At 45.4% G+C, this 27,919-nt stretch overlaps 9 protein-coding genes across 9 annotated transcripts; 7 read left to right on the forward strand and 2 right to left on the reverse strand.

Annotated features, from left to right (window-relative positions):
• Positions 1-4: 4 nt before the first annotated feature.
• SERLADRAFT_465113 (uncharacterized protein) lies at positions 5-1,311 on the reverse strand (the record flags this gene model as incomplete). The annotated part of the gene is made up of 3 exons (XM_007317304.1): positions 5-94; positions 154-224; positions 280-1,311. The coding sequence occupies 3 exons, from the start codon at positions 1,229-1,231 to the stop codon at positions 74-76; spliced, it is 1,044 nt and encodes a 347-aa protein (XP_007317366.1).
• A 1,111-nt stretch (positions 1,312-2,422) lies between these two features.
• SERLADRAFT_386862 (uncharacterized protein) lies at positions 2,423-3,985 on the forward strand (the record flags this gene model as incomplete). Its single annotated transcript, XM_007317305.1, is given in 10 exon segments — positions 2,423-2,510; positions 2,562-2,656; positions 2,710-2,765; positions 2,836-2,986; positions 3,041-3,124; positions 3,178-3,366; positions 3,421-3,642; positions 3,703-3,819; positions 3,876-3,933; positions 3,951-3,985. Coding segments are annotated over 9 exon segments (994 nt in total), but the record flags the coding sequence as incomplete, so codon positions are not given.
• SERLADRAFT_386864 (uncharacterized protein) lies at positions 3,972-4,432 on the forward strand (the record flags this gene model as incomplete). Its single annotated transcript, XM_007317306.1, has 2 exons — positions 3,972-4,217; positions 4,258-4,432. Coding segments are annotated over 2 exons (421 nt in total), but the record flags the coding sequence as incomplete, so codon positions are not given.
• Positions 4,433-10,338: 5,906 nt separating this feature from the next.
• On the forward strand, positions 10,339-11,395 carry SERLADRAFT_437005 (uncharacterized protein; the record flags this gene model as incomplete). The annotated part of the gene is made up of 4 exons (XM_007317307.1): positions 10,339-10,605; positions 10,663-10,707; positions 10,782-11,196; positions 11,250-11,395. 4 exons carry the CDS (start codon positions 10,339-10,341, stop codon positions 11,393-11,395), a joined length of 873 nt encoding a protein of 290 aa, XP_007317369.1.
• Positions 11,396-12,224: 829 nt separating this feature from the next.
• SERLADRAFT_340468 (uncharacterized protein) lies at positions 12,225-12,515 on the forward strand (the record flags this gene model as incomplete). Its single annotated transcript, XM_007317308.1, has 2 exons — positions 12,225-12,366; positions 12,406-12,515. Coding segments are annotated over 2 exons (252 nt in total), but the record flags the coding sequence as incomplete, so codon positions are not given.
• Positions 12,516-22,324: 9,809 nt separating this feature from the next.
• Positions 22,325-23,768, forward strand: SERLADRAFT_465118 (uncharacterized protein; the record flags this gene model as incomplete). The annotated part of the gene is made up of 4 exons (XM_007317309.1): positions 22,325-22,833; positions 22,885-22,930; positions 22,993-23,324; positions 23,411-23,768. 4 exons carry the CDS (start codon positions 22,385-22,387, stop codon positions 23,583-23,585), a joined length of 1,002 nt encoding a protein of 333 aa, XP_007317371.1.
• Positions 23,769-23,826: 58 nt separating this feature from the next.
• SERLADRAFT_437009 (uncharacterized protein) lies at positions 23,827-24,726 on the reverse strand (the record flags this gene model as incomplete). Its single annotated transcript, XM_007317310.1, has 1 exon — positions 23,827-24,726. The coding sequence occupies one exon, from the start codon at positions 24,724-24,726 to the stop codon at positions 23,827-23,829; it is 900 nt and encodes a 299-aa protein (XP_007317372.1).
• Positions 24,727-24,745: 19 nt separating this feature from the next.
• SERLADRAFT_465122 (uncharacterized protein) lies at positions 24,746-26,155 on the forward strand (the record flags this gene model as incomplete). The annotated part of the gene is made up of 1 exon (XM_007317311.1): positions 24,746-26,155. One exon carries the CDS (start codon positions 25,755-25,757, stop codon positions 26,139-26,141), a length of 387 nt encoding a protein of 128 aa, XP_007317373.1.
• An 833-nt stretch (positions 26,156-26,988) lies between these two features.
• On the forward strand, positions 26,989-27,366 carry SERLADRAFT_465124 (uncharacterized protein; the record flags this gene model as incomplete). Its single annotated transcript, XM_007317312.1, has 1 exon — positions 26,989-27,366. The coding sequence occupies one exon, from the start codon at positions 27,086-27,088 to the stop codon at positions 27,245-27,247; it is 162 nt and encodes a 53-aa protein (XP_007317374.1).
• Positions 27,367-27,919: the final 553 nt, after the last annotated feature.

Here is a 27,919-nt window from a genome sequence, read left to right on the forward strand (position 1 = left end):
TGAAATAACGGGCATTAGTGTATTTTTATATTCAAGTGGGAAGTGTAAATGAAGACAGCGAGGCAAGACAATATTACCGCTTGACCCAGGTATACTATGATGACAGGGAATGAGTAACCCAAGGGCGAGAATAATTTTTAAAGAGCAACACACCCGCTTGCGAGCCTTAGCCATACCCGTTTTCTTGCGCTCAACCATACGAGGATCGCGTCTCATCAATTTGGCTGTTTAATAAAGTATCAACCCGAGACAACTCTGTAAGAAATATAAAAGACATACCTTTCCGCAGAATCATTTCAATTGCAGGCTCATGTGCCGCAAGTCCTTTTGCGATACCATGAGCTACGGCGCCGGATTGACCGCTAACTCCACCTCCACGAACGATGGCAAAAACGTTGTATGCTCCAAGGAGGCCTGTAAGCTTGAGGGGTCGAATCACTCGCTCACGGTCGGCTGGGATTGGGAAGTAATGTGCAAGAGGAACGTTATTGACAAGCACAGTGGCAGGTGTCACGGGGATAGTGGGCTTTGCTTTTGGATCACTGAACACGTCCTCTAAACCGGTCAATGTGAGATCCAACTTGTCTGGTTGTTGCTCTTCAGGTGTCTGGGACTGTCCTTGCGGAACAGCGGAAGGCTTCGCTATAGGTATTATCCAGACACGAGCAGCACTGGTCTTTCTTTTACCCAGCGTGTAGGATCGACCATACTTGTCAAATTTGACAGGTTTTCTCTTCCCCCTTGCCAGAATAGCCTCCTGATTTTTCTTCTCGAATAACTTGACTATACTCTCGATCCCCTCTCCTAAATCCTCGCATCCTGCCGCATGAGCAATCCGCCTGTGGTCGTTAAGCTCGTTCAGTAGTTGCGTGACGCGACGGTACCGCGAAGTCGTCAACTTCGAACTGAGAGCATCACCCATTTCCCTCTTATCCATCCAAACAGGGTGAAGATGAGGTAGAGAATCTCGTGCAAAAGCAGGCAAGGGTAAAAGCTGGAACTTTGTCAAGGCGCTCCTTGAGTACTGAATGGCCGACTCCAGTGAGTTAAGTTGGTCATAATAAGGAGAACGGGCGGTGTAGAAGGTAGGAGATTCAGGTCTGGGTTTTGTTCTCTGCCTGGGTGCATTGTCTATGTCCCTTAGAGCTGCAGGAGGTACGAAGGGTCGTGTGGTTGAATAGGTGCGCTTCAGCGAAGTTCGAATTGGTTGGCGGAGAATACTCATGGCCATCGCGAAAGGATTCCCGCACAACGAGGAGCCCAGCGACGGATACCTCGTATAAGAGCTTCACCAAAAGGCTGCAATAGAACGAATTGCAGAGGTCCGCGTAAATTTCAGAAGTAAACTTGAAACCCTAACCTCAATCCACAAATGAGGTAACGGCTGTTAACGTTGTACATCCAACTGTCACGACCACATTCTGACTGCGCAAGCTATAGCGCTTCCTGTACCATTAGTATTGAGACTGAGGCCTTTCAAACCATGGCAACTCCTGAACAGAACTTCTCTGGTGCTCTGGCAACATGGAAAAGTAAAGATGCATTGTGGGCACCCAAAACACTCGAATACTTGCTGAAACGCGCTGTTTCTAGGTATAAACTTGTCAGAGCTGCAGAAGACTCTGGATGCTCAGGGTATCGAGCTTGTTGAGAACCAGAAGGAGAGTGTCGTGGGCCGTAAGGCACTTGCTGACCGGACAAAGGGCACGTCTTCACGTCTTCATATTCTGGCTTGCTCTTAACATTAGCTCTAGACTTTAAGAAAATACCCGACGAGGAAAAGGTCAATGCTTTCAAGGGCTTGCTGAAATGTTCGTTCCATGACACGTGTTCACTTTATGTTGTAGTAATTGATTTGCTGCAGCCTACCAAACGGAGATTGATAATCTTACGAAACGATCCAAATCTTCAGAGAATGCCTTTCTCAACGTTTATAAAGTCCTTGCAGAAGCGCCTGATCCATACCCTTTGCTGGAAGCTGCTATAGTGCGCCGTTTGCCTGTCTTTCCTCTTTCGTGACTGAATTTTTGTTGTAGGACCAAACTGTGAAAGCTGCTGAGGCTCGTGACCTCGAGGCTGAGTTGCAGCGGTTGCGTCAAGAGAACACCGACCTTAGAAAACGGGTGAATGAAACCACAAGTCTCGAGTCAGCCAAAAAGAAAGCGGAAGCTAAGGTGGAGCAGTTAGAGCAGAAGGTCAGTCATGGGTAGCATTGTCCCGAGCGTAAACGCATGACCCACTTTTGGACATAGATGGAAGATATGATCCAGGAGAAAGTCGTGCAAAAAGAAAACGAATTGAATGCAACTTATGACGAGAAAATGAGAAATTACGAAGAACGGTAAGTTTCATTGATATGCTTATACACGTTGTCTGCCTTGATTTAAACAATCGACTTAGCGAGCAGGACTTGCAGCGTCAGGTAACACTGTTCAAGAATCAGCTCCGCGACTTACGTGTATCCAACGATTCCAACCAAGCAAAACTCATGAATCAAAGCCAACGGCAAGGTATGTAAGCCATAGTACTTGGGATACGTCATTCTAAGAGCGCTGTACCAGACCAAGAGGTAGTGTCAAGATTGGCCGAAGTTGACATGATTATGGCAGACCTCGAACGCGCTAACAGCCGCGTAGCCACTGTTGAACAACGTAACGTCTGTATCCTTCCAGTTTAGCCTATACCACGCTTGTTTACATTCTGACATAGGAAGCTCTACGTGCAGAAATTGAATCATTGCGATCTGATAGCGAAACCTCCGACCGGTAAGTCCATTTATATTGCGGGTAACTTGTGTATTTGTATACGCTGGTGTTTAATTCTTGATTTTCGCAGTGTTAAGGGACTTGAGTCACGTACCGTGGAACTAGAATCTGAATGTGATCGTCTCTCGCAAACTCTAGAGGCACAGAAAGCGACTACTTCAGAGGTTCAACTGGCTTCCAGCAAGAAGATCGAAGAGATATCAAAAGATGTTCGGAACAAAGTCGGTACTATGCATTTCAGCCCATCATTGCTATAGTTAATATATGATAACTAGGTTAGCGAAGTTCAGCAACTGAAGCAACGGCTACGGCAGTATGCTGATTACGACGAAATCAAACGCGAACTGCAAATCATGCAAGTAAGCATACGTTCATGGCCTCTCGTAAACAAGCGCTGAGCTTTCAATATAAGTATGTCGAATTCGGCGGTATGGATGAGGATGCAGATGAGGATGGTCAAGTCAATGGTGATGACCATGATGTGGGTGTTCATCTGCCCAATCCCAATGCTGATAAGGCCAACGCTCAACGTGGCAAATCACTGGAAGCTCTTCTTGCTACAAAGAATAAGCGGATTCTTGATGAGCTCACAAAATTCCGGGTATGGCCATTCTTCTATTTATTTGTACACATGTTGATATTCAAGTGTTATGAGATCATGCACAACGAACTTGAGGAATCTCTTCAGGCAACTCGGGAGCAACTTTTTGCAGCAAGTTCGGAGTTGCAGAAGCAAAAGGATCTCAATGAGAAGTTGGAAAATGATCTCTTGTCAATGGACAGTCACAGACCTGATGGTGATGGTGCCTTGACTTCGGAAGCAAGCGCAGGCCAGAATGATGTCTTAGCTGGTCTGGACCTGAAGAAAAAAATCACCGTGCGTAGCGAAGTATCGGTCGCTATAAGTCAGGCATTAGCTAAACATGGTTCATCGCAGGATTCTCCTGCACGATCAACTCCTGTACCTTTCACTTCCTCAGCAGATACATCAATATTACCCATTGTCACGAGCCAGCGAGATCGATTCCGGCAACGTAATGCGGAGTTGGAAGATGTCAGTATTTTTATGGCAAGACGTTTGCAGTTGCGCTTACCAAGTTGCATGCACAGGAGCTTCGCAAGCAATTCCAGGTGATATCCGAACTGCGCGCCGAAATCAAGTCTCTACAGGCGGACAATCTTAAGTTGTACGAGAAAGTCCGGTATATGCAAAGCTATCGAGAAGAAGCTGCCAGCAGGCCTGTGTCGCAACTGGATCCGCTTCCTGCACCATCAGGTGGCGATGACATGAGCAAATACCGTGCACGATACGAGGAAGCCATGAATCCATTTGAGGCTTTCCGTGGCCGTGTAAGTGATCTAAAAACTGCCATCCTCCTTTCTCATCATAATTGGCTGCATGAGCAGGAAGCGGCCAGGGCATACCAAGCACTGAACCCGGTGGAGAGAGGAGTTCTTGGGTTGACCCGATCGATCCTTGGAAATCGTCGAGCAAGGACCGCTTTTATATTCTATGCCGCTGCGTTGCATCTTTTGGTTATGTTCACCACTTATGAATGCACAACATCATCAGGAACGCAATTACAAGTACAACCAGGACCTTATGGATATTAGCACCAGGATGCCATCTTTCTTGATTCGAGACTACATGATATGGACTCTAAGACGTACTATTCTAATATGTAGCGATGAGGTCGTGAAAGTATGAGCTTATGCGTATATGTTCATATGTCGTTGGATCACCTTTTTTTAACCAAATACTGAACACTATTTCAATTTTTGGCGTTATTGGTTCCTCATTCCACCGTCGTGCCTGGTCTCTCATGCACAGTTGTCCTGTCTTCAAATTGAAGTGTGACCAAAATGACTTACAGTGCAGGCCCAGTCCTTTATAAGACAAAAATTGTAATGTGCCCTACAGTTCCTGGTCCCGAAGCAGGTGTGTCAACTAACTGTGCAAAACATATTGGTTGTTCAGTGCGAAGTCCGAGCTTACCAATTTTTTTTTGGCACAATGTATGACCTATGTGGTTCTATCGACGACAACAATTACTTCAGCCCCCTTCAGCCTTTCCATTCCACCTCCATACCTCCTCCTCTTCTAGAATTTTGTGAACTGCATTCCCTGATTTGCCTCAAGGCATACTATATTTTGCTAACCACTACTAACAATCTTGTGTGAGATCTCGTACGGCTACATTTCCATCAGACCACTGAACCTGCTTGGAAAGATTTGTCATCAAACACACTTGAAAAAACAACAAAAAACCAACTCATATCACTCCAGAAGACTTGCCTTTAATAGATATTATCATTGCCTCATTCATTCACACTTAATCCTCTCAATCCGTCTAACCTGCTTTACCAGATCCATCAACTGTGGTCTTTTGAACTAAACAACTATTTATATTTCAATTTATTTACCTGTTGTGCTACCTTACTTACTTCTAAATTTTATTTTCTTAATGACTCTCCACTGCCAGAACTGTGACCTTTCGGAAGAATGGAGTTCGGAGTGCAGACATGGAGTGGTGAGTGGAACGGAGTACAAGGTTGGGAGTTGACTTAGCTCGTGTGCTAGGCCCTTCTGCAGACCTTGGTCCCTAACTCATCAGATGTAACAACCAAGAGTTTAGTTACTCTGGCGCACAACTCAGACGAAGCTGCAAAGGTAGTGAGGGGAGTGGTTACCCTTAGGATAGGACCAAGTTAGTTGTGGGTAAACAACAGGAGAACTCGCTGAGGAGTCTCCTTGATCTATTGGGCTATATATACTACTACAGTTTTTTTGTACATGTGTACTGTACAGTTGATGGAGGCAGTGGCTGATGATGTCATGGGGCACAGCCCATGTAACCAGCTCCACTGTGTGAGAAACTTGTATCTAAAAATAGAAAAGGCAGTGCAGCGTGAGAAGTGGAGTTTGAACAATAATAGAAAGTGCCGCATGGCACAGGGTGTGAAAACTACAAAAGAAAGTTGAAGAGGAGAATGAAATTTAAAGGTCCAAAAATTGTGTTATCGTAACACAGACAGGCAGTAGTGAAGTGAGTGAGAGTGTCTACCCCTTAAAATAGGACCAAGTTAGTTGTGGGTAAACAACAGGAGGACTCACTGAGGAGTCTCCTGGATCTATTGGGGTATTTATACTACTACAGGTTATTTGTACATATGTACTATACAGTTGATGGAAGCAGTGGCTGATGATGTCATAGGGTGCAGCCCATGTGACCAGCTCCACTGTGTGAGATACTTTGTAGTTAGAAATAAAGAAAGGCAGCGCAGTGTGGGAAAGTGGAGTTTGAACAAAATGGAAAGTGCTGCATGGCACAGTGTGTAAAAACTACAGAAGAAAGTTAAAAAGGAAAATGAAAGTTAAAGGTCCGGAAATTGTGTATTGTAACAAATGGATACTGCTTACATGATACATTACATAATCAAAAGTCGCGCATAGAGTAGCTTTTACCTTAGAGTTACACCTCAGTTCTTTACTGAAAGACTGAGGTGAGATATATTCCCTAGATTAATGTTCTACACCTTTACTGATTCTACAGTAGTCACTCATTTGTGTCTTATAGGTTAGCAGAATATAACAGTTCTTTACTGAAAGACTGAGTCACTCATTTGTGTCTTCCAGAGCCTTTTTGTTACAGTCAACAAAACTTATTGCCTATACCAAACAGTGCTTTCAGTCTGGCACCATTGACCTGTTAAATATAGTTTTAAAATGCTAAGAAACAAAGTCTATGTTTTTCAAGTGTTTTTCACATGTTTTCTTTGTAAAACACTTGAAAAACAGAAACTTTGTTTCTTAGCCTGTTTCTCTACATAACATTGGAGGTGTTTTGCTCATTTTTTTTGAACATTTTCTTGTGAAACATTAGGGAAAACATTGAAAAAATATTGAACCAAAAATCTCCAATGTTATTTAAACAAACATGCAAAAAAACAATGTCTCTATTCTTTGAGTGCTTTTCAAATATTTTATTATAAAACATAGGATTTTTCCCCCAGTGAAAGGGACAAAAAAGACAACAAAACTTTGCGAGGAAAAGGAACACACTGGATAGATCTCTACACAGAGCCACCTACAATTTATACCAAGAACCCAACACAATCTACCTAAGGTTATAGACAAAGTCTGCACAAAAACAACTTCTAAGAATATGCAACAGATAGCAACCTGATACCACCTCCCACATTGCAGATACTCCTAACCTTATCAAACCCACATCCATCTCCACCACCACCACCACCATACAATATGTGAAAATGTTGCTACACCCAAACCTACCAAATTTGGTCAGATAGATAACTTTGATGGCATGCTAGACCAAGCCAACAGATGGATGCTGTTGGCCAAAGCATACTTAAATGGCACCATCTACAACTCAGACAAAACAAAAGCCCTTGAAGCTCTCCCACACATGAAAGAAGGAGCAGCCCCCACATGGAAAAAAGTTAGATTTAAGGAATATACTGGAGCAGCAAAGTACCCTAAATAGGCAGACTTTGAAGCAGACTTTAATATAACATTCATAACTGCAACATAAAAGGGGTGGCAAGTGCTGCCCTCCCAATAATGAAAATGGAAACAGGAGAAATAGCCCTAAAATTTAACTCTTGCTTTGTGGTCAAAGCAGGGAAGAGTGGCCTAAAAGTCTAATTCTTGTATACAAAAGCTCTATACAACCATACCTCCTTTAAAATGTACTCTGCTCCTCCACACAACCCAAAAATATAACAGTGTTAGAATAGTCAAGGTCAAAGCCTGTTAGCCTTGTTAGATAACATATGTCATGAGTGACATTAGTACAAGGGCTGGTAGCTCAGTTGGTTAGAGCACCACCATATACAGGCAGAGGTTCTCAGTTCAATCCCCGGCTGGTCCACTTTGCTTTTATAAACTCCCTGTGGTCAGGTGACTATATGAGGTTGTATGGCTAAATCCAATAAACAGTGTTTCCTGTGCAAAGAACAAGTGCACATCTCACACTTATGTCTGGAGAAGAGGAAAGGAAAATAACTAGATAGAAGAACCAAATCTGCAAATATTGTAGAAAGGGATAAGGCAGAAATAATAGTTGAAGATGGAAAAGGGATTTCTCACATTCTTAAAATGTAGAGAGAGTTAAATGAATCTGATTGTGCCAGAGCCATTGACAAATTGGAAAAAGAGGGTTTTAAAAAGGACAACCCACACCAATGTTGGTATTGTCCAAAATAACCATTGTAACGATAGCCACAATCAACTTAAACTCACTATGAGTTGATACCATGCTATGGCAAAAAAAACCATTGGAACCAAAGTGCTAATAGACTCAGGAGCAACAGACAACTTTATGGATACAAAGTTTTCCACCAAACATTGCTAACCGCTAAGCAAATTTGCTACATCCATCACATACAAAAAGGTGAATGGAACTATCAGTCATGGAGGAAAAAACAAAATAACACATTACACCTACCAATGAATAGAAACAGGCAGAAGAAACACCATCTGCAAGTTCCTGATCACCGGATTAGGAGGAGAAGAGATCTTTCTTGGATATGCATGGCTCCACAAAGTCAATCCAAAATAGATTGGACTTCCAAAAGCATGGATACTAAACATACTATCTGTACTATTAGGTCACACACTGACTGCTTGTTACGATAACACAATTTTTGGACCTTTCCTTCATTTTCATTCTCTGCCTTAACCTTGTATACTTTAGCTTTCACACATGGTGCCACGCGACACTTCCCCTTTTGTTCAAACTCCTCTTTCTCGCGCCGCGTTGCCTTCTTCTTTTTTTAGATACAACTCTCTCACACAGTGGAGCTGGTCATGCGGGCTAGGCCCCATGACATCATCAGCCACTGACTTTATCAACTGTACAGTACATAAGTACAAACACTCTGTATTAGTATATATACCCCAATAGATCCAGGAGACTCCTTAGTGAGTCCTCCTGTTGTATACCAACAAACTCTCTGCAGCTTCAGGGGTAACCACTCCCCATTCACTACCTTTACAGTGTGTTTTTGTGTGCGCCAGAGTAACTAACTCTTGGTTGTTACACTGCTCTCTGATTTGCTCATCCACAACCAAACAACCAGAACTAATGATCAATTACATACATGAAACAAGGATCTTTGCAAAAACTAACATCACAATGGACCTCGTCATCCAGAGCAACATAAGGAAAATGATTTTCCCAAAATCTTTCTATTCATAGCACAGCCCTGCAGGCAAACCTGGCCCCTGGGTGGATGTCATATCCATGCTGTTATGCACGAAGTGCTTAACAAAGTCTGAGGGTTTGTCAAGATTTGTAAAGAGACTTATCCGAAGACAAGTTTGAGAACATAGTTCTGAGTAGAGGTATTCTAACGAGAGTTAGTCTTCTTCCGAGTGGAAGTCTGATCTTAGGAGTCTAGTTTTGTAAGTGTAAACTGCATAGAATTGTATTAGAGAATACTACTACAGTTACAAGTGTATTTATAGGAAAAGGAATTGGTGATAGGAGTTAGGTCCTATCTAGGGCAGGTTCGTCCGTTGAGGACTTAGTACTATACAAGGTAATATAACTGCAAGAGAAACGGCAGTGTACGTGAAGGAGATGAGTCATTGGTCCAATGGTATAACCAATGAGTAAAGGAAAATAAGTAGTCCGTAAATGTCTTGATAGAAATTGTAACACATGCCAGAAGGCAGAACTATGGAATTTCCGAAGAGGATATTTCTCAAGTCTGAACCCCCCGGATCTTTGGTACTCTCAGGATTATGCTCCTCATGTCCTGCCAATTGGCATAACCCTGTATCCCACCTCCACATGGTACTCCAGACATCCACTCTGATAATCCTGTGCCAGACTTCTAGTCCACCATACATTTTCCTATGCACATTTTCATACTCCTCATGGACTCTGTAGTTTAGACCTTATGGTACAGGTACACTCCTCCAACATATGATTTCCCTTTGCTAGATAATTGTCTGCATGGAACTCCACACCTACATTATGAGTTACTAACCTCACTACCTTTGCAGCTTTGTCTGAGTTGTGCGCCAGAGTAATTAAACTCTTGGTTGTTGCATTAGGACTTGCTCTTCTTACTCTCTCGCACTTTGTGCAAACCTGGTCCCCAGGGTTAAGGGGTTATTGTTTTGGAATATCCTGTATAGCAGAATGGTGCCCTCCTAGCGATGGCCCTGTAGTGCTCAAGGAGAAAGGACAATTATCTACACACGGCCCCCAGTGTTAAGGGGAGTACCTTAGCTCAGCAATTGGTGTGGAACCACTGTTGATTAGTTTTAGAATACCAAACTTCTTCTTCAAATACCTCTGACCAGGCCGGGCACTTGCCTCCGCCAGTCTGGAGAAGGGTTGACAGCTTAACAAGCGGGCCACCCCCTGACAACCGTTCGGACTAGGGTTTATTACGTTTACCTTTTATATACATTTCAAATACTATAGTGTGGGTAGTTGGAGATTGAGATCCGATACTCAGCTGGGAAGAGGTTGATCCGCAGAGCAAGAGGGGACCCCCATTTACCTCTTTTTTACATTATCAAAAAGAACAAGTCGACATGTCGTTGCAACCCAATATGAACAGTCTGCTACACAACATGCATGCACAGATTCAGGTTTTGACAAATCAGCTCGCCAAGGTTCAGGCTGCCCCAGCAGCGGAACCTACGGTTGACCAAAAGTTCAACAAGAAAGTTGAGATCATCACTGACCCTGGCGCTTTTGAAGGAGATAGGGCTCAATTTGCCGAATGGTGGATCAAGCTCCAGATTTGGATCAAGGCAAATTGGGGCACATTTGCCGATGCTTTTGAGATAGCAACCGCTGTGCTGTCTCGACTAAAAGGACCTGTGGCGGGTTGATACACCCAAGTAAGACTTCAGGAGTGCTACACGGTGGGTGTGTGGCCTACCTGGGACAATCTCAAGGTTGAGATTGAAAAATATTTTAAACCATGGGCTGAGCGTGACTGGGCATGTCAGCAGATCCGTTTCTTCAACAGGGAAACATAAGGATGGATGATTATGTTACCTGGTTCCTGGCCCTCTCCATCCAAGGAGGGCTTGGTAATGAACACGCAGTAGAACTGCTGGAACGCAATGTGAACCCCCGCATTGCCGAACAGATCTATCTGCAGGACACCCAAAGCAACAACCTAGCCCTGGCGGCTGAGGAAGTTCGCCGAGTTGCTAGAGCCATGGAGCTCTATGTGATGCATCAAGGTGGCAGGCCCACCACCAAAAACAACCAATCCAGAGGCACCCCGGGTCATCAAACCACCATAATCACTCTCACGGGTTCAAGCTGTTCGGGCTGCAGCCAGGACAGGGTGCTCCTATGGATATCGGCGCCATCCAAGGCAGACAGATGCGCAGATTCAAGGGCAACTGTTACAACTGTGGCCAAGAAGGACACATGTCCTGAGATTGCAGAAATGGGGTGCAGGCCATTCAACAAAAAAATAATCAAGGGCGCCAGGCATGCCAATTAGAAACTGAAAAGCCGGACAATCAGCTCAATACTCTGGCTGGTTGTTTGTACGACAAAATCCGGGCTTTCTTCTATGACCAGCAGGTCAACAAAATGAAAGCTCAGGGAAAAGAGTTCAGAGCTTAGGTCACTTGGGTGCCTTTGCTCCTCAAAACAATGGAGTAAACCACAACAAAGTGGCCCCTGCTCCGGGGTGTTGCACAAGCAATAAAGGAAAGACGGGGGTGGCTCCCCAATTTGTAAATAAATTTCTCAACTTATCAGAAGTATGTACTTGTATGCAAAACTGTAAATATAATATTTATGATACTACCGCTGCACCAGCGTCTCTCTTGGAGTGTGGCCCCGGTGAGACAAATACTAGGGTGCTTGATTCTGGTAAAAATAAAAATAAAAATCTAGAAAATCATTAAGTAGAAAAACATGTTTCTCTTGATATTTCTTCTTCTTGTGTGTGTTGATGCGCACATATTTATTCCAAAAAGAGATCTGTTTAGACGTTGGTGTGGAAAACCTTGCCCGGGGCATAATACACCCAACCAGTGCACTGCTTGTGTAACAACCAAGAGTTAGTTACTCCGGCGCACACAGGAACACACTATAAAGAAGATGTTGAGGGAGTGGTTACCCTTTAAGATGCAGAGAGTTAGTTGGTATACAACAGGAGGACTCGCTGAGGAGTCTCCTGGATTTATTGGGGTTTATATACTACTACAGGGTTGTTTGTACATGTGTACTATACAGTTGATAGATACAGTGGCTGATGATGTCATGGGGCCTAGCCCGTATGACCAGCTCCACTATGTGAGAGAGTTGTGTCCAAAATAAGAAAAAAAGCAACGCGGTGCGAGAAAGGGGAAGTGCCACGTGGCACCATGTGTGAAAGCTATAGTACAAGGTTAAAGCGGAGAAATAAAAGTAAAGGGAAGGTCCAAAAATTGTGTTATCATAACAGCTTGATTCAGGCGCTAATGGAATCTTCATAGATCAGGTCTGGGCAGAGCAAATTGGACTCCCCCTTGTAAAATTAGATATGTCTATTCCTGTCCATAACATTGATGGTACACTTAATGTGGGTGGCTGTATCACGCACAAATGTTCTTTTGTTGTTGAGTACCAAGGACACAGAGAATGAGTCACCACTGAAGCTACCCAACTAGGGAAGATTAATTCAATCTTAGGCTGGACCTGGCTATTTAAACACAATCCTGAGATTAACTGGCAGACAGGGGTTGTCACATTGTCACATTGTCCTCAGGAGTGTGATGACTTAGGTAAACTGAGTCACATCCGTCAAACAGAGCTGGATGAAAGGATAAATGCTGGTCACGTTTATGCCAAGCTCTGATCTTTAGATAAGATCAACAATAATAATGATGAGGTAAAACCTGAGGAAGAGATTAAGAGGCTGGTACCTCCCGAGTACCATGACTTCTGGAAAGTCTTTTCAAAACATAAGTCAGAACACTTCCCAGAGGCTAAACCTTGGGACCATGCTATAGATTTGAAGGACACCTTCAAACCTAGAAAGGGACATATGATTCCCCTCTCTGCTCCAGAAAGAGATGAGGTCTCAAGTTTCATAGATGAACAGCTTAGGAAAAGTTACATCAGACCTTCCAAAAGCCCTATGACGTCCCCAGTGTTCTTCATTCCTAAAAAGAATGGTAAGAAGCACATGATTATAGACTATCATTACTTAAATGAGTACATGGTGTCATGCACCAAATTTGATTGGTAGCATGGACAGGTGTCAATAACGAAGCGAATATTCAAAAAGACTCACCTTTGCGCCACACAGGCACAGTGCCATGTGGAATAGTAATTAATATTGCCCTTTGCGAACTTGTGGCTGATCAGCACCACCTCTATTAGGCAATCCAGTCACGCTCACCTTTGCTTTTCCATCCGGTACTTTCCGCATTTCGGCATTTTGGCAAATTTTCGCGTCGCCACTGGCTACACATTGCATTGCGCCCTCGCTTTTGTCGTTTCCCTTACTCCCTTTCCTTTGCCTAGCCCCACCATGGGCCCCTTCCTCTCCTTTTTATTCTCACCTGATGGTCGTTTCTGGATCCCCATTCTAATCCACTTTTCCGTCACCTCCACCCTCCTCCTCCTCATCTTATTTGCACCCCCACCATTTCTGATGTCACCACTTCCTATCCGCTTCCATCGCCGATCCGTTGACTACCACGTGCCACTGCTGATACCAGCAAAGCCCCGGCCGCCGGTCCAAATAGGGCAACAGGTCCATCTTCATGACATCGATCTGCCATCATATACTATCAAAACATCAGTCACTCGTCTTGCCTGGTTGGAGCGTGGGTGGGTAGTTTTTGAGCTGGAGAAGGTTCATCCCCTTGCGTCGCCCATGTTCATCGCTGTCCCATTCACTTGGGTACACTTATCTTTTGTCCATCGTCTTCGCTACAGCTACACCTACCACACACTGCCTGGGACTCACTTGTTCCAAATTGGAACTACTCCTCTCCCTCCCTCGTTTGACCAGGTAGTCCAGTACAACCAGTCCATTGGTAAGGCCATGGAACCGTCAGATTTGGACTAGGTGGTGGACCGGTGGCTCCAGTTTCTTTTTCTTCAGCAGAATATTCATTTACAGTGCAATTATTTTTGATTTTTGAATCATTTTTATGGACACATATTTTTTTAGAATGCCTGACTGACAATAAAGGAACTGTGTTGATACTGATAGTGTTTTGCCTTGCCCTTTTTTTACTGCATCTTCCCATGACATCATGATTTTCCTGCTCTCTTTTTGCTATTGGACTTTACTTTATGGCTATACAAACCTGTGACATCACTCACAGCATTCATTGTTCTATCCCTTTCTTTTCCTTTTTTTGACAATCTTATCCTGTACTACCTACGCAGGATTCGTCAGCGTACATTCCTTCCTTCATATTCTTTCTCATTCTTTTTGCACAGCTATACTGTGCATAGCCTACTTTTCTTTTACTATATAAACCCCTGTATTTTACCTTGTAAAAACAACAAGAACTCGAATCCAGACTTCTTCTCTAATCTCAAGTTCACTACTCTGCCACTTGTGATCCAGTGTGGTCACAACACTTCCTACTGCTACCACTGTCAACTGCTGTCATCGTCACTCGTCACTTTTGAAAGTGATTGTCATCCCTTTCAATTAGAGTCCTTCTGAGCACTACAGTCTGTGCGTCAGGAGCCTGCTATCACTGGGAACCTTGTCACCTCGTTATCTTATCGTTTTCAAACCTACCTTGTGCTACAATTAGCCAGGTAGTGCTTGTCCATACTCATCACAAAGCCCCTATCTTTTATCATCCAGCTATCCCTCCTCCTCAAAACCCACACCCATACATCTTTGGGTTTTACTTTGAAGGATTGTCATACATACCACCCCACGAACAACCAGACCACTCCACTGTTCTAGGAGGCAAAGCCCATACACAAGTTCCGTGGAATCTGGGAGGATTGTGTATTAGTTTGTTTTGTGTGTGGTTTTCTAATAGCAGTTCTTGTCATCGACAGCGCTGCTTTCCTTTATTTTAGACACAACTCTCTCATACAGTGGAGCTGTCAGGCAACAAATACGAAGCTATATAACCAAATACAATGCCTGGTCAAGTCCTTGCTGGAAGGCGGTGAATCAGGGTATGAGTTTTGAAGAGTATTGGTATAGGCACAAATCCAAACTAATATTGAACTAAAGAATAATACATCGAGTATGTACTTCTTTATATAGTGAACAGCGAGGGTCAGACCGAGAAAGGGAAGAATTAAGAAAGTGGTCTGACCAACTGACTAACCAATAGGAAAAGAAAGAGAAAATGGTTTGATCTATCGTATTTACTAATTGTATGAGAAAAAGTATTGGTAAGAGATGTGCGATTGGCTGTATCAGTAAGCCCATGAGAAGGCGCTGACTCACAACCTTCTTCGCTTATCAATATCCCTCCAAAGTGTGCCCAGACATAGCACTGGATCGTTGCTATGTCATTTGGATATCTTCTCGAGGGTCTACAACAGGTCTCCTTTGTTGTAAGTACGATAGGACGTGAGTGTGAATAGAGAATAAGGAGAAAAAGGATAAAAGTAATAAGATACCGGCTGTGATCTCTAGTCCAAGAGCAAGAGGAGTGACAGGGATCGAGTCTGTTAACCACGACATGACGGGAATGCGATAAGAAAAATCGATTCCTCACACCTATGACATTAGCAGCCATTGCTTTCATCAACTGTATAGTACACATGTACAAACAGCCTGTAGGAGTATAAATACCCCAATAGATCAAGGAGACTACTTAATGAGTCCTCCTGTTGAGTACCATCAACTAACTTGGTCCTAAACCCAAGGGAGTTTACCCACTCCTTCATTTACCCTCTCTGCTTGTTCTTACTGTGCACCAGAGTATAAAAAATTTGTAACAGCTACAGACTGTTTACCTATATTCATATTAACTGTACGGTACCACATGTATGTAGGTATAAATACCCTTGCATTAGATGGAGACTTCTCAGTGAGTCCTCCTGTTGTATATCAACAACAAACTTGTTCCTATCATCTTGAATCTACCAACTCTATAATCCCTTCATCATTACTCCTTGAGTTACTGTGTGTGCACCAGAGTCTACAAAATTTGGGTATTGTTACACTACCTTTACATAGTAATCATCATGTGATGTGACAGTGTGTAAAGGACTGGTTTTGGGTTACAGAACTATAGAACTTTTGCTTTGTTGCCAATTTTGCTATTTTTATACTTAATGCATGCTTGGTTTCTTTGAATAATTTGGTAGGGTACTTAAACAACACCTACTACAATATTATGTGTTCTGATTCTTCTAAAAGTCTTTCTATTTACTGTAGGGCATGTTACAATTGTTGCTGTATAAAGGACTGGGCCTTCACTGTACCACTTATTGGATGTGAAAGCTCATGTTTATAGGACACTTCATTAGCAATAGTGGCACAACCATGCACTATGGCTAGAGTGTTTTTGAAGGCACAAGTGATTTTGACTCTTGAGGTTTTGATTATCCCAGTCAAACCAGCTATTGTTGAACCCATAGAATTTGTTTTCGTGGCTATCAAGACTGCTATTCCAACTATTTCCAGCATATAAGCTTGTTGGATTGTGCATAGAGTTTGCAATATGAAGAATATTCAAACTGTATGTGACCTTTTCCCTCTTTATCATACTATTAACTCACATATACTTTTTCTGTCTGTGTTACTCCCCTCAGCTGCAAATAGAACAACTGAGGGTATATTTTTATGTTTTTAGTACCTCATCATTGTTGGCAATTTCAGACATTGCTACTTTGAACATCTAAGACCACTAGCACCAGCTCAATTTTGTTTGCGTAGTTCTTAGAAAATCAAGGAAGTAATGGTGGTAGGGTTTGGAGTGGATAGACTTAGATAGTTAGGAACAAGTTTGCAGTTTGTATATAATAGGGGGACTGCTGATGAGTCTCCATGTAACAACCAAGAGTTTGTATACTCTGGTGCACAACTCAGACAAAGCTATAAAGAAGTGAGGGGAGTGGTTACCCTTTAGATAGGACCGAGAATTGTGTTACCGTAACACTACCCCCCTTCTAAGGCCCGACTTCCAGGCTTGACCAAATATTAGAGGTAGTAGTTAAATTTTTGGGCATAGGTTGAAAAAGGGAATTGAAAAGGTTCAAATCCATGCCTCTAAGCTTCCTAGGAGCCGAGGGATTCTTAGAATAAAATTTGTGAACAGTGTTGCAGAAATTGTCCAGATAGGCTTTTGGTTCCCACGTTCTGTCCTCGTCTCCATAGCCCTTCCATAGGACTAGAAACTCTAACTTTCCACGCTTCAAGCGTGCATCCACCACCCGTTCAACTTCAAATTCTTCTTCACCTTCCTGGGTGACTACAACCGGTCCGGAGCAGTCTATGCGCTGTCCCACCAGCGGCCCTTTATAGGGTTTTACATGGCTAATGTTAACCATGGGTATTACCCTCATTTGTTTTGGGAGTTCCAGCTCCACTGCATTGGGTTTGACCTCCTTAATCCGGTAAGGACCAATCCACTTTTCGGTCAGTTTTCTAGACTGCCAATCTTTCAATTTTAAATTGTAGGTATCTAACCAGACCAGGTCGCCGACCTTGTAATCAGGGGCCTTGGAGTGTCTACACTCTGCTTTGTCTTTCATCTGCTCTGCAGTTTTGAATAGCACCTTGCGCACTTTGTCTAAGACAGATTTCAAGTCCTTAGCCATGTTCCCTGCAGCCTCATTTTTGCTTTTACCAGACTCTACACCCATTCTGGGGAGGTATGATCTTGTAACCTCAAATGGTGCCTTTCCTGTAGCCAACAACTGTTTAATATTAAATGAGAACTGGGCTATCTTTAGCCACTTGGCCCAATCTGTCTGTCAGTCATTAATAGATATACGGAGGTATTGCTTCAATTCCTGATTGAGCCTCTCCATTTGTCCATCGGTCTGTGGATGGAATGCCATTGATAGTTTAGGTTTGATGCCCAACATCCAACAACGTTCTTGTGTAAATTTGCTAGCAAATTGGGGTCCCCTATCAGAGATAACCATTTCTGGTAGCCCGTGGTAGACCATAAAAAATCTTTAAATAAGTCTGCCGTACCAGCAGCTGTAATTGTTTTGTTGGTGGGAATGAATACCACTTATTTGGAGAAGCAATCTACTACCACCATTACTGTAACAACCAAGAGTTTGTTACTCTGGCACTGTCAATGACAAGAACTGCTATTAGAAAACCACACACAAAACAAACTAATACACAATCCTCCCAGATTCCACGGAACTTGTGTATGGGCTTTGCCTCCTAGAACAGTGGAGTGGTCTGGTTGTTCGTGGGGTGGTATGTATGACAATCCTTCAAAGTAAAACCCAAAGATGTATGGGTGTGGGTTTTGAGGAGGAGGGATAGCTGGATGATAAAAGATAGGGGCTTTGTGATGAGTATGGACAAGCACTACCTGGCTAATTGTAGCACAAGGTAGGTTTGAAAACGATAAGATAACGAGGTGACAAGGTTCCCAGTGATAGCAGGCTCCTGACGCACAGACTGTAGTGCTCAGAAGGACTCTAATTGAAAGGGATGACAGTGACTTTCAAAAATGACGAGTGACAATGACAGCAGATAGCAGTGGTAGCAGTGGGAAGTATTGTGATCACACTGGATCACAAGTAGCAGAGTAGTGAACTTGAGATTTAGAGAAGAAGTCTGGATTGGAGTTCTTGTTGTTCTTTTTGATTCAAAAGTCAAAATTAATCGCACTGTAAATGAATGTTCTGCTGAAAAAAAAGAAACTGGAGCCACCGGTCCACCACCTAGTCCAAATCTGACGATTCCATGGCCTTACCAATGGACTGGTTGTACTGGACTACCTGGTCAAACGAGGGAGGGAGGGGAGTAGTTCCAATTTGGAACAAGTGAGTCCCAGGCAGTGTGTGGTAGGTGTAGCTGTAGCAAAGACGATGGACAAAAGATAAGTGTACCCAAGTGAATGGGACAGCAATGAACATGGGCGACGCAAGGGGATGAACCTTCTCCAGCTCAAAAACTACCCACCCATGCTCCAACCAGGCAAGACGAGCGACTGATGTTTTGATAGTATATGATGGCAGATTGACGTCATGAAGATGGACCTGTTGCCCTATTTGGACCGGCCACCGGGGCTTTGCTGGTATCAGCAGTGGCACGTGGTAGTCGACGGATCGGCAACAGAAGTGGATAGGAAGTGGTGACATCAGAAATGGTGGGGGAGCAAAGAAGATGAGGAGGAGGAGGCTGGAGGTGACGAAGAGGTGGATTAGAATGGGGATCCAGAAACAACCATTGGGTGAGAATAAAAAGGAGAGGAAGGGGCCCATGGTGGGGCTAGGCAAAGAAAGGGGAGTAAGGGAAACGATGAAGGCGAGGGCACAATGCAATGTGTAGCCAGTGGCGACGTGAAAATTTGCCAAAATGCCGAAACGCGGAAAGTACCGAATGGAAAGCAAAGGTGAGCGCGACTGGATTGCCTAATAGAGGTGGTGCTGATCAGCCACAAGATTGAAAAAGGCAATATTAATTACTATTCCACGTGGCACTGTGTCTGTGTGGCGCAAAGGCGAGTCTTTTTGAATATTCGCTTTGTTATTGACACCTGTCCATGCTACCAATCAACTTTGGTGCATGACAGTGCAGCATGAGAAAGTGGAGTTTGAACAAAAGGAAAGTGCCACATGGCACAGAGTGTGAAAACTGAGAAAGGAGTTAAAGTGGAGAATGAAAGTTAAAGGTCTAAATATTTGTGTATCATAACAGTAGCATATTATTGTATTCTATATGATGTCATCAATGAGTAAGTAAAGGTATGATGTTATATCATGTGACTGGCCACATGATGGGTTTAGACATCGGTCACATGACTTCCAAAAGTAAAAGTCCAAAAAATTAAATAAATAAATAAATAATAAATAAATGCCAAAAACACTGTCCTAACAGCTGATATTTACTAGTTGGGTGATAAGATCTGTGACCACTATATAAGCAAAATAAGATTTGGAATCATCTTACATGATTGTAGCACAAGTTTTTGTTTATCTTCACCACACAACACCTTGAATAATCAATGTAGGGAGTAATAATATCTCTAGGAACATGCAAAATAACCCTACACTATCAGTTTGGCCCCAAATATTTGTTCTACAGTCCACTGGGGCCAAAATTCCATATTTTATATAAAAACATTTGAAAAACACTTGAAAAACAGAGACTTTGTTTTTGAGGATATTTCTCTACATAACATTGGAAATATTTTGCTCAGTGTCTTTAATATTTTCACATAAAATATCAGGGAAAACATCCAAAATGTATTGTCGCAAAGTATTTTTCCACTCAGTGTAGATGTAATACTAATTACCAATGTTTTGCAAAAATACAATCAATACATTTTCCCCAATATTTCTTGAGAAAACATTGAGAAAATATTGAACCAAAAATCACCAATGTTATTTAAAGAAACATACATCAGGAAATCACCAACCTGCTTAATCTGTCCTTATTACAATCTTAAGGTCTTAAACATGTCTTATACCGGCAAATCCAGTAAAACAAATCAGAAGGTCCAATTTCTTATTTTGGGCTTAAATTTGTCTTAAAACTGACTTAAAAGTGTCTCAAAGCACAGTGAGAAAATAATAATAATCACTACTTCCTACTTCCTTGTCTTGATCCAAACTTGAAGTTTCATGGTATCAAGCCACTTGACTTGCTACATGACATAATCAATACACAAGTACACCATACCGCTACACCATGGCAGCTCATATTAATATAGACTCATCAACTTATATATATGGGAAGTGAGTAAAAAGATTTGAAAATTTGTTAATTCCAAAACCTTTATGTAGCTATTGAGCTAACTAGTCAAGTAAGCTTGTTACACTCATTTTTTTGAAGTAAATAATAATTTTATATTTACATTGTTATGGTAGCTTTAGTGTTAGATTTATTTTTCCAGGATATTTGTTTTTACCTTGACAAGCTTACTTGTCTTAACCAGGTCTTGACTACCTTGGTAACCTTATGTGGCTTGAAAATCATGAATAAGGCCAGTAAGGCCTCAAGGTAAATCTATGATTTGCTGATGTGCTAGGAAACAAAGTCTCTATTTTTCAAATGTTTTATTATAAAACATAGGATTTTACCCCCAGTGAGTGTAGCCACATTTTTCCAACTGACCAGCATTTAATTTGTAATCAAACACAGATATCACCATGCTCTGGCCATCCATATACAAGTTGCACTTGTTGCAGCTTTGCTGCAACTGTCAGGTGCCTGCAGCACCTTCCACACCCGTGGTGCCACAAAAAACCACACAAGTGAAACTAAGTGAAATAACCAATGCAACTTTTGGGACCACTGTCCCCTTCATTTTAGATGCATGGGAGGTTTATTTGTGTATTTCTCACTTAAATGTATGTAAAAAATCCAAATGAACTTTTACCGAGACCATGTGAAGGAGTGGGTGTGTGTAAAGGACTGGGCCCTCATTGCACATTATTGGTATCAGTTCAGCCATTTACCTTCCTACTGAACAACTCATCAGTTCCAACTTCACTATCTATACAAATTATTGAGCTCAATGATCTGAAATAACTCTATAGTACAATTGAGGCAACAAGCATGATAGAGTAGAACATATACCTAGAAAGCCCTATTATATCTATGCTTTCATACTACTCCAAAGTATGTAACTTTTTGAGTGTAAGAGTTAGTAAGAGATGCTGAGACACCCAACTGTATACGGCGTGCTGACTCAGCTTGCGCCTCAAAAGAATGACTCGACATGGGGGAGACGACAAAAAGGCCACCTCTCCTCCAAAGTCCTAACGCAAAGCCCAGGTCGATGGTATCCTCAACGCCTACGACTGATGCCCCGCTGTCTCCGCCCCCAGTGACGCCAGGCGGGACATACACCATCCAAGTGAGCCTGGTGCCTCCCCCCCATCTCCTCGCTTGCTTGCTGACTCATCACGACCCCCCAACCCCCTTAGACCGTCTCCGTAGGCTGCAAAATATACATACGCCGCCCAACGCCAGAGGGCATCGAGGAGCGACTGGCTGAGATACTCTCCATCCGCGACAAGCCCACCAATCCCTACGCTACCACACGTCGCACCAAGGCGTCAACCGTTGTCAAGGACGACGACGCCGGCACGCCGAGGCCGGAGGACAAATGGGAGTTCTTCGTGCACTGGGACTCGTTCAACAAACGTCTGGACGAATGGATCCCGGGCTCACGTCTTGTACTTACGAGAGATCTTGAGTGGCCCCGTCCAAAGGCACCTCCGAGCAAGAAGGCTGCCGTCCAGAAGGCGCCTGGTAAAGCACCCCGCTCGCAGTCCCTGCTCAAGAAGGCGACTACCAATGCCGCCGCCGCCGCCTCCTCACCTGCACCTGCCACCCCCGGACCCGGCACTCCAGCTCCCTTCGCCGTTCCCTCCCCGTCCCCCGCTCCGTCCGGCTCCCTCAAGCGCAAGAACCTGCACGAGGATCTGGAAGAGGAGGAGGAGGAGCTGGACGACGAGGATGCAGATGCAGAGGGCGAAATGGACGTGGATGCGGAGGGGGACACGTTTGAGCTCAACGTCAACGGTGCACCCACCGAGCAGCCCCCGTCCGTCTCGTCGTTCAGCAAGGAGCAGGAAATAGAAAAACTGCGCACGTCTGGCTCTATGACACAGTCCATCTCTGAAATCGCACGCGTCAAGAACCTCAACCGGCTTCAGATTGGCAAGCACGAAGTCGAGTCGTGGTATTTCAGTCCCTATCCAAAGGAGTATGCCCATCTGCCTGTACTCTACCTCTGCGAGTTTTGTCTGTCTTTCTTCCCCTCTCCTTTCATGCTGTCGCGGCATCGACAGAGATGCAATCTGCTACACCCACCCGGTAACGAAATCTATCGACACGAAGACATCTCATTCTTCGAGATCGACGGTAAACGCCAGCTAACGTGGTGCCGGAATCTCAGTCTGCTATCAAAATGCTTTTTGGACCAGTGAGTCAACAATTCACCCTATCTTTCATATCTTCGCTAACCATCTCATAGTAAAACTCTGTATTATGATGTAACGCCATTTATGTATTATGTGATGGTACGCCAATGCATGCACGCACATGCCCTCCTTCCAACTAATCACCCAGCCCCATCTCACAGAGCAAACGAGATTCCGCAGGGTGTCATATCATCGGCTACTTTTCCAAGGAGAAAGAATCTGCCGACAACTACAACGTCGCCTGCATCCTCACCCTCCCGCAGCACCAACGGCACGGGTACGGCAAACTTCTCATCGAATTCTCTTACGAGCTTAGCAAAAAAGAAGGGAAGCTTGGTAGCCCCGAAAAGCCACTCAGTGACCTCGGGCTACTGGGCTATCGCGCGTATTGGGCCGAGGTCATCGTGGAGCTGCTGATCAACACGAGCGATGAGCTCAGCATCGACGATATCGCACAGAAGACGTCGATCACACATGCAGACATCATGAATACGTACGTCCTCTTGCATCGTTCCTGATGATCTTTCTGCTGAGATTATTAATTGAAATGGCGCCATATCGTTTTCTTTTTACTAACAGGTGTACGACGCTGCAGTTATTCAAACATTACAAGGGGCAGCATATCATCTGTCTGTCGGATGCTGTCTTGGAACGACACGAGAAGACACGGAACAAACGCAGACGACAAATATACCCAGAGCATTTGATATGGAAGCCCCCTGTGTTTACACGAGATCAGCTCCGGTTCTACTGATCTTGCGAGGAACACAGGTGCTGAGTTGGGCGGTCCCTGTCAGTTCTTTCTATCAGATTGCGCCAGATTCACTTTTTGGGACAAGTTTATCTTGGAGTATGTATTGTAGCATCATAGTATCTGTAATCTGTACACGCGAGGGTGTAATAACGTGCCATTGCCAAATTTGTAATTGTTTTGCTTCGTGAAATCGAGATTCCAGGGGGGGAAGAGGCGTTGATAGTGGTGAAAGCACCCGTTTTTAGCTCTCGTCTTTCTCGTCGTCGTCATTCGCACCCTGTTGTTGCCGCCCTGCTCTCCTCCGGAGTGTAATCCCCCGGTCCACCCGTTCGTCCCCCTCCTCGCGCACGCTCTCCACGGTCGGATCTTGGTGATGCAGCTTTGCGCGGCTCTGCACGGGCGATGGGGGTTGTGATGCAGCGGGGGAGAAGACGCCGACGCCCGAGAGCTGCGACCCATCCTCGCTCGCAAAGAACGTCTCCGGCCTCGCCTCCTCCTCTGCACCCCCATCGTCCCTCACGCCCCTCCTTGGCGACAGCCGCCCCAGCACGCCCTGCTCGTCCGCGGAGGGCACGTCCTCCGAGAAGGAGGGGGACAGCGAGACGTCTTCGACGAGGACGATAGGCGTGGAGGGCGCGGAGGCGGACATGGACGCGGACGTCGAGGCTGATAAGGACGCTGAGCTGGGGGGGTGGTGGAGGTAGAGGTGGGGATGGGGCAGTTGGGCGGTGGTGGATACTTTGACGACGTCGACGACGCCGAGGGTGCGCGCGATGACGTAGGAGGTGATGTCCTGTAGCGTCGTTGACGGCCGGAAGAAATGAATTAGCGGGGTGTGTGGGTGTATAGAGTGAATGCGATGACAGGGGGTGTTATAGATGGACATGCGGGGATACGGGGAATGAGAAGGGGGGCTTGGTAAGGGAGATTTGAAAGAGAGAAAGGATAGAAGATAAAGAGTGAAACATACCAATAAGGTGAGGACGATGACGGGGAGGACGAGGAGGACGGCGAGGATGCGGAAAGAGTATGCGAGTCTGGCTACCCCAGAGTCAGGGTGGTACGCCCAGAGGAGGTCGAGGTACGAGTGCCATACGAGGCGGGGTGCAGAAGAGAGCGAGAGTTGGGAAACACGCTCCATGTCGCCTTGCTTGCGTTGACAATGACAATTGGGGAACTGATACTGAGTGGGGGGTAAACCGATTTAGTGCGAATGAATGGTAAGAGATGGCCGCATGCACGTTCACCTTGTTTGGCCATGTGGCCACACACCGGGCGAGGCGGGTAACATTCCTCAGCCTATCTCCCTCTCCCTCCTGCCCTCTCTCTTACGGGAGCACCTCCTGCATCTTACATAGAACACTCTCATCATCTGATGGATCCAATCCAAATCCATATCCAATCATTCGACTGGCTCACTGGTCTCCTTCCATTCATTACCGCGTACAATAGCACCGCCCAGTTTATTCTTGACTCTCGCCCTTTTCCTCTTTCCATATCCAATTCGGACAATGAGCTGACTCACAGCGATACCCAGACCCGCCCTACCTTTTTGTATTACCAGTACCGTAACAGGCGTGCCGTAAACGCCATCTGTTGCGGTTTCATACCGCATACCGGTTCATCACGCTCACCTCTCAGGCCATCAAGGATCCGGAGGGGGGGGCCCACCTTGGTCCCTTCATTCCCGGGAGTTGATACCCTGATACCGTGATGGCCTTGATCCTGATGATAGTGTTCATAACTTTACCGTCGTTCCCTCCCAAATCAAACTAACCGTCAGCGCACAACGAAAACCGGATATCTCACATGGTCCAGGTAGATTTTCGAACGTTTAGTAGAGCCGCATCGCAGAGGGTGTTTTTTATTTCAAGTCCATGAAATACATAATAGTATGTTCAATAATAAGAGACGAAAGTAAAAGAGAGCACGTCGACGGACGGGAATCGAGCACGAGGGATTATGAAAGCAATATATCCAAGCCAGACAACAATGCAAGGGGGCCAAGGGACAAAATATACGCCGGTATACTCAAATAACGCGATGGAGAGAGTGAGAGGAAAATAAGCACAGGGAATATCGAAACAAATAGTCGCAGTAAAAATGTAACGAGGAGACGAGGAGAGGAAGGGGATGATTTTGAAAGAGAAAAAAGTCTACTAGGGAAACATGATATTAGAAGGGAACACCACCCCATCCGCCCTGATCAAAATAATCGGCCTCCTCTTCGCAACCTGGTTTTCAGGCGGCAAACACCCAAGCACCTCCGTGCACCTCACCTCCACATACGGCGAAGGCTCAGACCCAAAGAAAACATGCACAGGATCAGCCTTGTTAAAGTTTTCGCCGTACACCGTCAGCATCTTCGAGAGATGCGGGTTCGGCTTGGAGAGCACCCCGCGCGATTGGGCGCAGTTCGATTTGGGGGCTTCCGCGGCACGGTCGGGAGGGAGGTATTTCACGACGCCTGGAAAGGGCGTCACGGGCTTGGATGGGATCGGGAACGACCCAGTTTGTGGTGCATTCTGGTTATCGAACAGAACGGGAGGCACGTAAAAGTTGTACCGGACTTGATCTGTTTATCACGAAAACACATGAGCGGATGCACGATAGGTGCGGGAGAATGTATTTACCCGTGCCAACGATAGTCCACACGCTCGTCTCCCCAATGTCGACTTGCCACAAGGCGCCCGAGGAGGCGCCAGCGTCGCTTGACGAGCCGCGGCGCGAGGACGCAGAGCCGGCAGACGTCGGCCGCCGCCGTCCCTTCACGCCCGTGTTCTTCGTGATCCCACCCGCACTCGACGTCGACCGCTTACCCTTCTTCACGCGCCCGCCATCGTTCGAAAAATCGTTCGACGACGAGGGCGAGGCAGGCGCACTATCGGCGCTTCCGCCGTTATTGCTCTGCCCGAAATAGTCCGTCCCCGACATCGACGCGGGGGTCGATACCAGCGGGGAACCGGGGAGCACGGGCGACGTCGACGAGCCTACGATGGGAGAACTATTCCACTGCCTGCCTTCGATGGGACGGTACGTGTTCACCTTCTCACCCATGCAGGAGAGGAATGCACCGGTAGCGCCTGGCGTGCCGGGTTCGGGCATGCCCTTGGCAGGGTCGAATACCTCGAAAGCGATCTTGTGCAGCTGGGAAACAGGGTCGCCGCATACCTCCCCAGGGGCGCAGTAATGATCGGCAACACCCTTGGCACCTTCTTGGAGTCCGCCGCCGACAACGGTCGTCTGATGATCGACTTTGCGGATGATCAAGACAGGGCTGACTACACCCGAGGTTAGACACTGGAGAACGACGGTTTGGTTGTAGTAGATGGGGATCTGCGACCCGTTGTTCGTAAAGGCGATGGCGTTGGGTGGCGGCGAGGGATAGTCGGGCTGTGGTGGCGGAGGGGGAGGAGCGTCGATGCCGCCTGCGGGCTTGTTGACGTCAACGATGTACATCACAAAAGGATCTGTCAACAAGGTCAGAGACGGAAAGGGTGATGAATGACAAGTTTGAATCACCCCAGCTGGCTGTACGCGCGATGAAGGACGGTGTGCTTGATCGTGCGCGGCTGTCGATGCCCATGAGGGGAGCACCGTCGGAGCCCTTGAAAGAAGAGCCCGAGCCTGAAACGCACAAATATTTGGTGGAGACGGTCTGAGAGCGCAAGCGATGGAAGAGACTGATCGTCGAGCCATGATTGATACACACTGTACCCACTACGATTCAGCTGTAGAAGTACCAAATATAGGCAGGGTACTCACGCTCGAGATTCTTCGCACTCTGCCTCTTCTTGCTTGGCTTGCTGATGACCTTGATCGACCGACTGGGGAAGGTACCGATGACGCGCTCTGGCTCGTCATCGGAAGCAGGGGCGGTGATCTTGACGAGGGCTTCGACCTTCTTCTTCTTCTCATCGACGTCGGAAATGAAGAGCTGCTTCCCGACGCAACGACCGATGTAGGTGGTGCCTGTGGGAGCGTCGCTGACGTCGAAGATTTTACCAGAGGCAGAGGTCCATTCGATGGAGCCTTCCTGAGGGACGGGCTCGCCTGAGATGGAGATGGTGACGCGGGGAGGGCAGAGTTTTGGTTCTTCGCCTCTGCGAACGACGTCTGTCCACCAGGAATTGCCGATCATGATAGCGGTAGGGGGTGGACAGAGGAAGCGCTTTTCTGTGCCATAAGATTTTTGAGCGACCTTGCTGGACATGACGATGACGGTGCGCTCGCCAAAGGCGAGTCTATTGGGAGTGCGGACGTATTGATCGAGATAAGGTCTGAAGTAGAAAAGTAAGAGGCGGTGAACGGGAGTGAAAAACGAACATGCCTGA

Source organism: Serpula lacrymans, assembly GCF_000218685.1.
Source record: "Serpula lacrymans var. lacrymans S7.9 unplaced genomic scaffold SERLAscaffold_6, whole genome shotgun sequence".
Classification (NCBI taxonomy): Eukaryota; Fungi; Basidiomycota; class Agaricomycetes; order Boletales; family Serpulaceae; genus Serpula; species Serpula lacrymans.